Here is a 14,696-nt window from a genome sequence, read left to right as displayed (position 1 = left end):
GCCATTGGAACGATTCGTGACAGCAAAACAAAAGCAATGCATCCTACGTGCAGAATTTGTTCTCGGTTGGAACGTTCGGTTGTTTGCTGGTGTGATGCGAATTGTGGCTGGTCTAGGGCCCTTATCCATGGTTCAAATCATTCCTTAGGATGTTGGTAAGAGGTTTTGGTCGGTGGTTCAAGCCCCAATGGCCATTAGCCTTGCAAACGACGCAAAGAAACCAAAGCACAGCTGCTGTATTTCTGGACAGCAACTTGCGGTGACGGTTCAGTGGCTTGTTTGAGTTCTTGGTTGGCTTTTAGCCTGTGGCCTTGAACTGGACAGTGCCTCATCGAGTTAGGAAGGTCATGTTTTTGGCCATTTGTGATTCGGATCATTTTAGAGGTTGTACGAGAATTTACGGTGCGATGTGCCAAATTGACTCTCGAAAGAGCGTTTCAAGTTTTGGCCTCCATTCACCAAAATTTCGACTTGCATCATTTTAGGAGCATTAATTCATCATTTTAAGCGTATTTTAATCATGACTATATGATAGTCCAATGTTGGTTCGGGTTGGTTCGGAATCATGATTAAATACGAAGTCGTTGGGCGTCATTGTCGCATTATCGGATTTAATTGCATAGTTTGGTCAAGAAAAATCAATTGCATATTTTTCATGTTAAATTTAGGTCGCAGTGAGCCTGGAAACGATCCAATCCATGTGGTAAAATAATACAGGATATTTCACTATGTCATTTAATTATATTACGTGCATAAAAATAGAAAATATTCATTTTGAGATTTATGCGATATTGCTTGTGATCACTTTACTATCATGATTAAACCCGGTCGTCAGTTACCGGTCCGATCGACAGTTACCGGTCAGTTCAGTTGTTTCACCCAGTATACTGTGGTAGTAGTCTGATCAGACGTACATTATTAAACTCGGTCGCCAGTTACCGGTCCGGTCGCCAGTTACCGGTCAGTTCAGCTCAGTTCAGTTCAGGGACCACTTGCGTAGACCATAATCTCACCAGAAAATTATTACATGCTATTTCAGTACAGGGATCCAAGGAGCAAACATTTTCACTATGATTTTCAGTTCAGTTATGCACGTATTATAATTGCTCATGACAAGTTATTTTCACATTATGCCTCATGACATGATATTTTTATCCCATGCAAAATTTTACTATTTATTTACTTGTTATTTACGATATATGCATGTTGAGTCTTTAGACTCACTAGACTTGATTGTTGTAGGTACTGATGATGTCGGGACCGAGTCGGCAGTAGTAGGACCCGAGGACCTCAGTTCAGCATTTATTATTATTTGATTGCTCAAACATTTTGATTATCGTCGGATAAACTTTTACTGTTATTTCGAAAATGTTAATTTCTTCCGCTGCCATTTTGAACATCAAACTTTATTTATCAGTTCATTTATGAATGAGGCAATTTTAATTATTTAAAAAGAAAAATTTTAAATTTTTTCGCAAATTTTCAAACACGGATTTATAGGCCTCTACAGCGAGGGCTTCCAGAGGCGAGGTGATGTAGGAAGGGCGGTGCTCGCGTGGGTCGACGGCGAGGGTGAGGGCTAGGGCGAGGGCGAGGGCGAGGGTGAGATGTCGGCTGCGTGTAGGCTAGAGTCAGTGGGAGGGCGAGGCTGGTTGTGGTTAGTCGAAGGGACGAGGGGCTGCGCTCTGTATGCGAGGGCGAGGGCTTGCGGAGGCGAGGTGATGGAGGAAGTGCGGTGCTGGTGTGGGGTGACAGCTAAGGTGAGATGTCTGCTGCATGTAGGCGAGAGTCAGTGGGAGGGCGAGACTGGTTGTGGTTAGTCGAAGGAAGGAGGGGCTGCGCTTTGTATGCGAGGGCGAGGGCTTGCGGAGGCAAGGTGATGGAGGAAGGGCGGTGTCGGCGTAGGGCGAGGGCGAGGGTGAGATGTCGGCTGTGTGCAAGGCTGGTGAGGGAAGAGGAAGGCGAGGCGATGTTAGGGGCAAGGGGATGCGTGCTGTATGCGAGGGCGAGGGCTTGAGGAGGCGAGGAGACGGAGGAAGGGCGGTGCTGGGGTGGAGCGAGGGCGAGGGTGAGAAGGTGGCAAGGCGCGGCGAGGGCGAGCACAGGGATGAGGAGGCGGGCTGCGAGGGTGGAGCATAGGTGAGTATCAGTGAATAAAGTGTGGGGGATATGAGAATGAATTGAGGATGAAACATTTATTTATAGGGGAGCCAAGTACAGATCTGACCCTTCATCGTGGAAAGATGACTCAATTTGTTTGCAAATTCTCGGAGATTAATGAGCGGAAACAGAAATAGTACACAACTCACAAGTTGTAAACCGAGGACAACGCAATTAATCGAACTTTGAACCTACGATTCAGTTCGACTAGGGAAGGGGAGACTGGTGATATCCCATGGATGGGCTCATTACCTCGGCCCATCAAGAGCAGGCCCAAACCCCAGGCCCATCCCTACCCCAGGTGGAAGGCATACCCATGACAGGCCCAAGTACTCTCCTATAAATATCAGGTTTGAGTGTCTAACTCAGTATTCACTATATTATTTTTCAGCAGCACCCTTAGCTGCTCTCGACTTATATCCTCAGTCTCTGATTTGAGCGTCGGAGGGGCTATGCCGGGACACCCTCCCACCCCTCTTCTAACGGTTTTATTCGTGATTTCAGGCTGAGGGCAAATTCGAAGCCTGCGTCTGGACTAGTGTCATTTGCTGGAATCGAACCCTAAATTTTCATTGAGTATCATATATGTATATATATATATATATGTATACAATAAATTTTATATTCGTACAAGTATTGGTCGAGGAACATGTTATATGTATATGAAATCTAAATGGGTGGGGTAATATGTCTGGTCTTTTGACCTGTGCCTCGACCCATACTCTTACAGATACAAGATTTATTATATATATATATATATATATATATATATATATATTCAACTCGATATCCATTTTAGCATACTCATACCTCACTTTTATATATATATATATATATAGTCTCAATCTTCATGGTAACTTGTATAAAAATATCCTTTCATGACTGCAAATATATTTGTTGCCGATTCATCGTCTTATCTGGAATCAGTTGACTTCTGACAGAGCCTCTCACTCTGATCCTTAACACTGATCGGTATAAATAAAAAATTGTATAACTTTAGGTTCTGATCCTTAATAATTGATCGATAAGGTCATTATAACGATCTTGTTTAAATTGGAAGCTTGTCGGCTTGAATTAAATCAGAAGTCCCTTAATCAATTTGGTAGGTTGATTCAATTCGGGCCAGCGATAAGTTAGATTACTGATTTCAGTTTATGGTTGAATTCAGTTATGATCTTTGTATCAAACACCAAAACTAAATGTTGCAACATTATGTTTATGTTTCTAGTCACATTGTGCTTTTATTCTTATTTTATAATAATATAGAAAGTAATATAATTTGACAAATTTAATGTTATTTCTTACTTGTAGGATAATTATCCAAGTCTCAAATTTAACGGGTCCAACTAGTGAAATTTCGAGTATGAGTTTAAATTTCAACTGTTATTGACGGATACGAATTGCTTCAAAATTTTAATGACTCAGATCTCGGATCTTAATGGGTATGATCTCCTCCCAACCTATTGACATTCATAATACTAGTGACCGAGTGTAAGTACTAAAAGCTATAATACATACTGGTATAGAAAAATTTACTTAAGTTATCCCAAAATTGATTGAATCAAATGTCTAGGAAATAGAACAAAAATGATACACTCCCATTTTTTCAACACAAATGTCAACGAGGACAAATCATAAAACTATAAATGTCCACAATTACCACCTTTCTAGACGGTGCAAGATCCAGCCCCAGAACCAAATCGACGATTGATCTACTCGTGAATCCAGATCGTGTACCATTAATACTGGCTATAGAATATTAGTCTCCCACCAGCTTGACTGGTTCATTAACTTGTCCAACCAAACACGACGACATATTTAAATACCATTTTACCAACGAAACAGGATAGATCCCAACCAAAGACAATAATTATAGATAAATTGAGTTTTGGAAGAATAACACAATGTGATTGTATTGCAAAAATCTTGAATGTCTTCCGCTTGCATTAAGAAGTTTTTAAATACAATATGAAATAATAACACTCTCTTAAAACTAAGGCACCAACGTTTAACAACTAAGCTAGAACAAATTATTCAAATAAATAAATAACTTCTTGAACTATTCATGAGCAAGTCTGTAAGGCTAAGTCTGCACAAGTTCACTTAAAATATCTTAGATTCTTCTTTGGCATTCTGGTGGACCTTCTTGGCTCATCAAAACACGCACATGTTTATATTAAAATATCATAAATTGAAAGGTAGTATAACATAAGATCCAATTTTCAGAGTCCAAGTTCATTAATTATTTGTGACCCTCCAAATCATATTTCCAGCCACTCCGTGGATCCATCTCATCAATTATAATCCCTTTCTCTTTACTGTCGTCAAAATTTTGAAGCAGCATGTTGTAATGGACATACGTCAAATCTGTCAACGCTTTTATCTCTATCTGCTCCTCTCCATTCGTCAGCATTAGCTCCGCAAAGCTCCTCGTGAGGTTGAACTTCGAGGCACCGTCACAAGTCTGGCTAAGAATGTGAATGGCACGTCTGTGCAATTCAGGATATTCTGCGCCATGAAATGACCACCAAGTTTCTGCAGAGAAAATCTTGAAAGGTTAGGCAAATTGAAGTTACATGGAAAGATGAGTATCACAGCACATAATGTGATCACAAAGACCTGGAGAAAGATACACTGGGGGGTAGCTGGTACTTTCACCAGAAGTCTGTTGTCTTTTCTGGTGCTTTTCGATGTGGAGCTTCTGTGCTGCTTGGTATTTTTCAAATTGGAGCTTTATCAAATCTTGAAAGCAGGGATCTCCGCCCATATGGGCCATGCAAAGTTTCATATCCTCCATGATGTTTGGATCAGAACTACTTGATTCCAAGTATTTCGGATTCAAAAAACAACCAGCGGAATGAAGGGAAACGTGCAGGTGGTTTTTCCAGATGTCGTCTATTTCTCTCCAAAATGGCATATAATGAGACTCCTTGTCATTAAACCCCACTTTGATTTTGCCCTTGGCCTGGGAAATTATTTTGGACACAAAACCAGTTTGCGGCTTATTGTTCTTATACAGAAAGTCTAATGCACAAATTAGAGGCATAGATGCCTTTAGAGCCATTGTCGCCTCTTTCCAGAAGAGAGAGTTTTTTACTAAGCCAGCAACTTGTTTACCTTCGGTTAAACGAGATATTTCAGAGGCTTTCCAGGCATTAGAAGCAAAGAATGTTTTTAAGATTTCCTTCTTTGAAACGATACTGTCAAGTGTTAAATATGGCACAATTGACCTGATTTTGGATGGCCGGACGAGACTCAGAATGCAAACAGACTCTTCCAAATGTTTTAAAGCATTGGCATGATTCCGAACGAATTCTATGATGATTCTAGCCTTCCCCAATGCATTCTCCACACAACTAATTGTTCTGAATTTCTCTAGCATCAGTTCAATGCAAGTGGATGCACTTACAGTCCAAAAGACATGCTTGTATTTCTCCATTAGTCGTTCTCCAACTAATTTCATAGAAGAAGAGGTTGAATATGTGACAATTTGAACAACATCCTCAACTCCAACATCCTGAAGAACTTCCTCGAGGAACAGTAGCATGGCATCAACATTGCCCATAAAAAGTGATATATCAGATGATTTTAGATAAATCACCCCTCGTGGACAATAGACTAAAATATTGACGAGATTCCGACCACTTGAATCAATCCAACCATCCAACAAGATACTGCAACCAGTACTTTCCCATGTTTTTTTCATTTCCTGGGCGTACAGTTGCATATTTGATACTGAATCCTCCAAGATCCAGCCTTTCAACTCTTGAAGACTGGGAATATTATTCATAATTGGCCCATGCCCAAAAAAGCAACTGACCATTTCCAGGAAGAAAATCTCTTCAACATCTTTAAATTGATGGCCTGATCCATAAAAGTATCTACCTACACTTTTTTTCACCTCTCTCTCAGATGAATCTTCAGCGCTATCGCTGCCAACTTCAGAAAACGTTCTTTTCTTAGAGAAAGAAGTTGTTTTAACCCCTAAATTTTCTAATAGGCAATCCTCTTCAGATATATCAACTTGAGTATATGCTTTATTGATATTGGCATTACCCTTACGAGGGTTCAAACTTCTCTTCAAATTATTCATTTTCTTTTCGAGCAGGACTGCCTCAACAACTTCTTTCACATCAGTTGGAACCTTCAAGCAAGGCTTTACATCTTTTCCTACTCCTCCTAGATGGCATTTGAGGCGATGGAAACCAGTAACTACTTTGTCACAATAGTTGCATTTGACATTCTTCTTTTGTGGATCAATCTGAATGCCATGGTCATGAACATTTATTATCTCATTAGCTTTCATCTTTGAAGATATTCACTGATGTATGCAGCTGCAATATCCGCCTATGTGCCAGCAAACAAAATAACATCAATAAAACTTTATCTCAAAAGGGAAAAAAAACTAGCATGCATTCTAGCTCAAGCAAATCAAAGATCGATTATTATCGCAGTTCACCAATAAGTTATATGATAGATTTTATCAATGGTCTCATCCAGCTTATTTAGTAAAAAAAGGAAATGAAAAAGCAGAGAACATCGTCAATGAGAGCGAAGCATGGAAGTTCTGGGATATGCTAATTAAGAACTCAAAAATTCCATCGGTCAATTTAGGATCTTGCCTAGAATATTACTTTTGTCAGATAATGCATCATATGTATTTGAGACTACAAAAAAAAATAAAGAATATTCAAACTGGGAATCTTAGACATCCAATGCATTGCAGATTCTCTAGAAGGAACTAGGTATGCAAAGAATCTCAAGACATTTTCACTAACATCATGCTCTCCCCTGCTCTTGGCTTAATATCTGCTTATAACCACATGCTGACCAATTGAATGCTAGTCAAGCGGAAGACACGAAGGAAGTGATCTCACATATAAAGTTACCATGGACCCCTATAAAGCCTTCTTAGGCATATAGTAACCTGTGAAGAATGTACTGCTAATTGAAACAAAGAAGCCTAAACTAGTTGGTGCAATATCAAATACAGATCGCAGTGTCGCCATTGAGTAAAACAATTAAAAACTATGCAGAAATGAAGTATTTTGCAAATAATGTATTTCATGGAAATATTTCTTAAGGACATGGTCTAACTATTGAAGATACTAAACCTTCTCTAGGACTATAGTAAACGAAGATAAATTCTGGCAAGTGAATGTCTTCTCCATCAATTCTCAACCTAAGTTTGGCCTCGTCTATTTTTGCCTAATCGTATCTGAAATGACAAACAAGAAAATAAAATTACTACAAATTTTAATACCAAAAAACTAAACAAACATGAATATTTAAATCCCATCATCAAAGTAACAAATTCTAATTAGTGGCATTTAGATTCCCAAATTTAGTATCCTAATAACCATTCAAAACCAGTAATCAATTGGATTTTTGCTCCCAGTCATGTTCCCCATTCAATGGCAAAACAAATAAAAGCAGAAAATGTCACCATTAAATTGGTGGTGAGGATTTCATGATTTCAATCAGATATAAATGGCAACCTATATCTCTAACACACGCTTAAAATCACAAAATTTTATAAAAATCTTTTTTTATAGACTTTCAAATTTTGGTTAGATTCATAAGCTTTCTTTAAGATCTATAATCCTTGTTACCTCTAAATAAAAAAAATCCTCACAAATAGCCCTTGATCTTTTCAAGAGAAAAAAAGTATTAAAGAAAAACGTCCAATCAAGCTCTAAGTAATTTGAGTCCCACAAAAACAGTTCAAAAACATACAAAACAATTGGGGGAATAGCAAGCAAGATAAAAATTCAATCAAGTTCAATAAAGTGAGTACCAAAAATAAGAAATGGAGAACTCAATGCACCAAGTTCAACACCAAGTTTAATTTTAGATTGCTGAATATGGATCAAAATCTTGAGATTTAATAATTTTTGTTTTCTGTGTCTGCCCTAGATTGAGAAGGGGGAACGAAAGCAACGAGATAAGACTTCGATGTGAAAGTAATATGGTAGTAACACATTAACGAATGGTGAACTGGCACCAGAGAAAAGTCATTAATAATGTAAATCTGTACATTTATGACTTATATATATATTATATATGTGTGTGTATCGGAACGTTGGGTAGAAATGTTACCTTTTATTGCAACTTCAACATTATTTTACAGGCAAGATTAGGATTCGGCTTTTTGCATCTCAAAAAAAGAAATGGGCTAACAAATGAATAGCGAAACAAACTAAAGGTGTTTAGTCCATTTCCTCCACTGCCATCAAACAATCACTAAAAAAATATTTTGAAGAAAGCACCACGATAACTTCGTGCACTGAAAGTAAAAAAAATACATCGACATACAAGTCAAGAATCAATAAGCAGTCTTTTTCGCTTATATTCAACAACTAAAAAAATTGACATTTATAGTTTCCAATTTGTTTTAGCATACCATTAGGTCATATCTTTATAATAGAAAAATGGCTTGCATCAAGTTAGAGTAATGAAATAAAATTTCTCTAGACAAGAATTTTTCAATGCTCCAAGTATTAAAAAACATTTTCTAAATACAACCAAAAATAGTTTCTAAAATTTTTTTTCTAAATGAAGAGATGTCAACGAGTCTGGCAAAACATACAACACATTCAAATTAATAAAATTTTGACACAGGACCGATGTCTTACAGTAGGACTCAAATCTCTCATACACAAATATTTCTTGAGCATGAGAGTACATTTGCAGTATCAAACTTGGTAGATGTCCCACATCGACTGGTTTAGATTTTTGAGAGTTTTTTTTTTAATCTGAAATTAGAAAATTGTCGACCAACTCGGGCTCTGAATTTTATACTCTAGCTCTAAATTAGATGTTTATACTCTAGCAATATTGTCGACCAACTCGGGCTCTGAATTTTATTTTCTCCCAGACTTCATCCACGGACTCTGACTTCTCTTCAAAAATTCTGCTATTTCTTTCCAACCTTAACGACCAAAATATACAATGGATTATCATATACCAGAACCTCGTATGTCATCTCCCTGTTTGCAAACTTGGTTCCATAATAAAGATGTCTTTTGCCTTATTCGGGAACTTCCATAGAAAACCCATCTCTTTTATCGCTTTTATCCAAATGTTAGTTGAGAAGGAGCAATGCAGCAATAAGTGATCCTGATTCTCCTCTTGCTTTCGGCACAAACAACACCATTGCAGGCATAAGATACAGGCCGGCCACCTTTTTTGCACAGTTGTTAGGCCCATCAGTTCGGGGAGAGGCGCATCTATCTGTTGATGTTGTCTCATATCCCTTAGAGATCAGTCTTACTCTTTCTCTACCATTGATATGTCCCCACCAAAGCAGTATTACTCGTTAAGATCTGGCATCACTCTTTTACAACTCACCTAGCCAACCAGATCAAGCGGCGCAATATCAACAGCTTGACGTACGAGAACTTCTCAGGAAGTCACCCATCCCAGAACTACTCTCACTCATGCACACTTAACCCAACATTTCCCTCCAAGAAGTACAAGTATAAAAATATGCTTCTTGGGAGACTTGAACCCATGACCTCTCTCTAATACAAATTTTTAGAATCAAGCACTTACCACTAAGCCAAAAGCTATAATTGTTAGCCAAGGCACAACTTTATTTCCTTAAACTTGTGGCAGCGAAGAGCGTACCTACTTGGATTTTAATGAGTAGGGTTGTTAGACCTATCAGTCCGGGGAGGTGCGTGTCTATCTGCTGGTGTTGTCTCATATCCCTTAGAGATAAGTCTTACCCTTTCTCAACCGTCCACCATGTCCCCAGCAGATATAGTATGACCCGTTAAGATCTAGCGTCACTCTTATATGGTCCACCTAGTCAATCGGATCAAGCGACACAACGTCAGCAGCTTAACGCACGAGAACTTCTCAGGAGGTCACTATCTTAGAACTACTTTAACTCATGCACCATTGACCCAACAGAACCTATACGATAGAGCAATTAAACCATATGCCAAATCATTTAGATACAAGTTATTTTACTAAGGTTGTCCAATATCTAGTTCTCAAGAAACAAAAGTAAAATAACATCATGTGAAAATATCGTCAGCTAAGTATCATTCACGTGAAAACTTAACGTTAGCTGATCAGAAGGCCGATCTCCCCCAAAACAAAAGGGCAGACAACATAAATTTTACAAAAATCTGGTCACCAAGCAGATCTTTTGGAAAATAATAAAGTTTCGAAGTAAACAAAAAATGTGTTTCCGCTTCATCTTACTTTCTCAACAAATAAACCAGTACCAACATGCTCTCTTGAAATTTTTTACATGCATGGGAACCTCTATTGTGTCTATAGTTGGATTTGTTACAAATCTAGTAAAAATGATTAAAAATAAGATGAAATTTTAAGTGAATAGAATATGGTTTCAAGAAGTTTCTAAAGCTGACCACATCTAACTTATGTTGACAACATTGGTAATAATATGATGATAATTGATAAGAGTAAAATAATGACAACAAAAATGCTATCAACATTTAAAACAAGTAAGTGGACTTCAATGATGGTAAATTTTGGTTTCAACTATTAAGAATGAACAGTCTGTTATAGACATATGTTTCATAGCAAAATATTTTGAGATTCCACAATTCAAAATGCTAACATTTCCAAAACAATGTATATAATGATATAATCCTTCGTGAATAATTCATTCATACGAATATTATCTTTCCAAGAACTGTTCTCTGTTAGTTCCTTTTATAACTCCTTCCCTATTTCCAATTTCCCTTTATTCGGTTTTTTTCAAAATATCTAGAAAGTACAAGTCCCACAAAAGATTAAAATTTTCTCGTGGATCGTGGCCTTGGGGAAGTTGCCTACGTGCGATTCAGTGCAAAGAAGGTGGAAGGATTGTGTTTTGAGCCCGCACTGGTATTGCTTATGTCAAAAGCATGAGGAGAATCAAGATCATATACTTCTGCATTGCTCATTTTCTAGAGGTTTTTGGTTGAGAGTTCTAAAAGAGCTGGGATTTCAATGGGATTTTCCGAGGCAAGCTAAAGATCTTTTTTATTCTGATTCCGGGTGTTCCATACAGAAAAAGTTCAGCAAATTCTGGTATTTGATAATTCACTACACATTTTGGTCCCTATGGTTGGAAAGAAATAGAAGAATATTTGAAGATGTTTCGGAGTCCGTCGATCAAGTATGGGAGAGAATAAAATTTGGAGTCGCATCTTGGACAACAAACTTGCAAGAGTAAATCATTTATAAATTTCGGATTTAGCTAGGGATTGAAAATTTGTTTGATCGTGACTATTGTGTGATGATGTCATAGAGTTGTGTTCTAAGTTAGTCTTCTTCTAACGTTGTTGCGGATTACTCATCCGCGCAATTGGTGTAACATCAATTATTATAATATATTTAGTTTTCTATCAAAAAAAAAAAGAGATTGGATATTCCGGTTAACGTATTTTAGTAATTGTAGTTTAGATACTGTTTTTATTGATGAGTGGCTTAGGTTTTCAAAATGGGTATTTAATAATTCGGGATATTTGGGAAAATAGATTTTTGCCATGATATTTAGGCAGAAAATCGTAAAGAGTCCCACTGGGAGAATCGATGCTCGCCATGATTTTGAAGATATAGGTTTTCGCTTCTATTTAATGGTTTAACAATCAGTATATGTCAGTTACGTGCCCAAAATTAGTTTTCATTGGTTTTATTTGTTTTTATGAGCAATTGAAAATGAGGAGGAAGTAGACTGCGCACGTTATGGTTTTTGTTGATGATCGTTTGTCAAGCAATGTGGAATAAACTAAAATCAATTTGTGTGATAGCATCAACATCTGATTGGGAATGCATTTTGTAGGCTAATTTTAGCTCTAAATGGCGGAAAGTATATCTGACACTTCTAAATTCGTGAAAGATTAGATTGCATTAAATCTTTAAAACACGTATAGAAAAAGATTATATTGAAGATTAACACAATTTGTTTAACATGGATAAAATGTTGTCTTGGATTTTGCAGGATACTAGCTGCAAACTGGTGGTGATAATGTTGGAAATAGGGGAAATGGACATGAAAAATGTTGTATAGCATCTTAAAAAATCATACCTACAATAATATGCAGTGAATCTTCAGCGGAAACCTTGAAAGGACCTTTTCCAATCATTGCCCTTTGGTAAATTTGAAAAAGACAATCGAAGGACCCACATATCTTTTTCTTGCAGTCTACAGTTAAAACAAATTATATTAATCATATCTTGAGATACTTTTAGAGCTCAAGTCAAAATGCGTCTACGTAGGGAAAAAACCAAAGAGGCCGTGCAATAAGAAATTTTGAGGGAAAATACCAAATTTCATGCCAATAAGTTATATGACACATCCTTTATACATTAATTGATAGTTATCATGACGCTTGTTGCATTCTCACAAATTTTCAAGCAGATTAATGCAATGAGGCCATAATAGAATTCTACGGTAAAGGGCATTCATGACCTATGAGATTTTAAAAAAGACAGTAGAACAAGAGAATTTCGATCAACACACCTAGTTCATACATTTTATTAGAACAACGTATTATAAATTGGGAAAAAAACAAACATGATAGTCCAAGGAAAAAGGTCTTGCCATCACATATATGACGGTATGTCAAAGCATCAACTACCGCGGTGTCCTCTGAAACACTCATGCCACCAACAAGAATATCTATCATTGTGGAAAGAATGAAAATCCACTTGGGGAAGAATAAAGTCATTTTGAATAAGAACTGACAATTGAGCATGCTGAAATAAGAGATTAATTTCAGATGCAATTGCTCAATAGTTTATGGAAAGTAAAGTTAAAATACGCAGTTCTTCTTGTTGATGACATTCTTGAGAAGCCGATAAGAAACTGCTCCTTTAAACACATAAAGCATATTGCTTGTCTGCAACTGAGGTTGATGAGGAAGTTTTGGAAGCAACGAAACAACCTAACCAAATCAAGCATGAGCAAGAAAATTTTAGTATTGGATAGTTTCCAAAAATACAAGTGAAAAAAGAAATAGACCTCTGCTAGGTGACATTAAATTGTTATGGAAGCAAATGACAATATTGGTAACCAATGCAAAGATGATGTGGCATTGAATATATAATTGAGGCTTGAAGAAATTTGTACCTGAGGAATAATTTCTCAGTCAACAACAGATACATAATCTGATATTGCTCTTTATATGTTGCACAAATTAGCTTCTGTTGGACGCCAATCAAAGTTCCCACCGTCCCCATGGCAACTAACTGCCTGTGATATCAACAAAAAATTTAAAATCACACATAAATCTCCATAAAAAAAACCTGGTTTTAAAGTGGAATCTTGGGCATTGAGATTTAGTAATTAATTTTCCCAAGACAAAGTCCAAAATAACTAATCTAAGCAACTACATCATCAGTCATTCCTCAACAAAATGACACGGTAAGAATGTGAAGAACAATCAATATCTTTCTCCTCAAACACATAGTGCATATCTACCAAAAAAGTTGATGACCAGCGAGTAATTGCTTAACAAAACCAAAATGATTGTCTTAAAATTAACATAAAACTATTTATGTGATTGAACTATATGACTGTAAGATGGTGCATGTTAATTTCAATCATACGGCACTTGCAGACAATTTTCTCACACCCTGAAAAATGTAACCAAAGGCTCAGTTGTTGATGTTATGTATGATATGCAGAAATGTATGGTAGGTTAAAAGTCTCATGGAAGCAAATGTTCGGAAACCATTCGGAAAACGTTCGGAACTCTATTTAAAGTCAAGAACAACTATCTCAAGAGCGAAGATCGAAGGAAACAACAACAAATCGGCTGGAATCATGATGGACAGAAACCACAAAGCTTCACTCACGACTAGGGTTCAGACCATGCGATTTGGGGCTCGATTAACTAGGTGAAGGGTGTTCGGGCGACCATTTGCCGGTGTTGCACAGGTGGAATCGGTGGCGAGATGGGGAGGGGAAGGAGACCGACGGGAATGGGTTAGGGGTTGAGTTTTCTATTCCGTCTGAACATATTAATATATTATTTTTGTGTATTCGCGGCGTGAATGCATGCTATTGTTAGATATACAATATTAACTAACAGCGTGCTTATAGACCCATACAGTAAAATAACATCCGCAACGTGTTTTTTTATATACGTTTTCGTTTCCAGAGGTGTAAAAATATTAACAGTGTACATAATAAAAAATAATATTTGTGACGTGCTTTTAATGCACTTCATTTATATCACACTACAAAAGGTTGATTTTTTGTAATAGGTGGACAGTTTATGAATTTATCAAAGAGTATAATAATCCACTATATCTTCCAACAAAATTCATATGTTGGCTTCCTAACATAAAGTTATTGAAGTTCAAGTCTATGAGATTGAATTGACAAAAAATATTGGGCTTAAACTGAGATCAACTTTTAGGTTGATGGGTGGGCATGTAAGGTAAAGAGATGGCTTAGATTATATCATATTGGATGCTAAAATCTATATTCGATCCGAAAGATAAAGAAATATGGTATACGAAGAAGTTGACTGTAATGCGATATTTTGAACAACAAATATTTAAAA

The 14,696-nt window shown here is 37.0% G+C and overlaps 1 protein-coding gene across 4 annotated transcripts; it reads right to left on the bottom strand.

The window, feature by feature from the left end:
• Window positions 1–4,181: 4,181 nt before the first annotated feature.
• Window positions 4,182–14,151, bottom strand: LOC142528879 (uncharacterized). Of its 4 annotated transcripts, none has more exons than XM_075634139.1 (6): window positions 13,999–14,151; window positions 13,256–13,378; window positions 12,728–13,070; window positions 12,212–12,328; window positions 4,780–6,507; window positions 4,182–4,695 (listed from the first exon to the last, which is right to left on the bottom strand). In XM_075634139.1, exons 5-6 carry the CDS (start codon window positions 6,464–6,466, stop codon window positions 4,403–4,405), a joined length of 1,980 nt encoding a protein of 659 aa, XP_075490254.1. In that variant the 5' UTR covers window positions 6,467–6,507; window positions 12,212–12,328; window positions 12,728–13,070; window positions 13,256–13,378; window positions 13,999–14,151; the 3' UTR covers window positions 4,182–4,402. The 4 variants fall into 4 exon arrangements, with proteins under 4 accessions (XP_075490254.1, XP_075490253.1, XP_075490255.1 ...); XM_075634138.1 differs by having other exon boundaries at window positions 13,984–14,150; XM_075634140.1 differs by lacking the exon at window positions 12,728–13,070 and having other exon boundaries at window positions 13,984–14,150.
• Window positions 14,152–14,696: the final 545 nt, after the last annotated feature.

The sequence above is a fragment of the Primulina tabacum genome, chromosome 16, assembly GCF_025594145.1.
Source record: "Primulina tabacum isolate GXHZ01 chromosome 16, ASM2559414v2, whole genome shotgun sequence".
NCBI classification, from domain to species: Eukaryota; Viridiplantae; Streptophyta; class Magnoliopsida; order Lamiales; family Gesneriaceae; genus Primulina; species Primulina tabacum.
This window is presented reverse-complemented; position numbering and strand designations above follow the sequence as displayed.

What these genes read in the sequence shown, in the direction of transcription:
- LOC142528879 (XM_075634139.1), bottom strand. Translation starts at nt 6,466, where the DNA reads ATGAAAGCTAATGAGATAATAAATGTTCATGACCATGGCATTCAGATT. An exon ending in CCCAGTGTATCTTTCTCCAG is followed by an intron (nt 4,696 to 4,779) that starts GTCTTTGTGATC and finishes TTTTCTCTGCAG; the next exon opens with AAACTTGGTGGTCATTTCAT.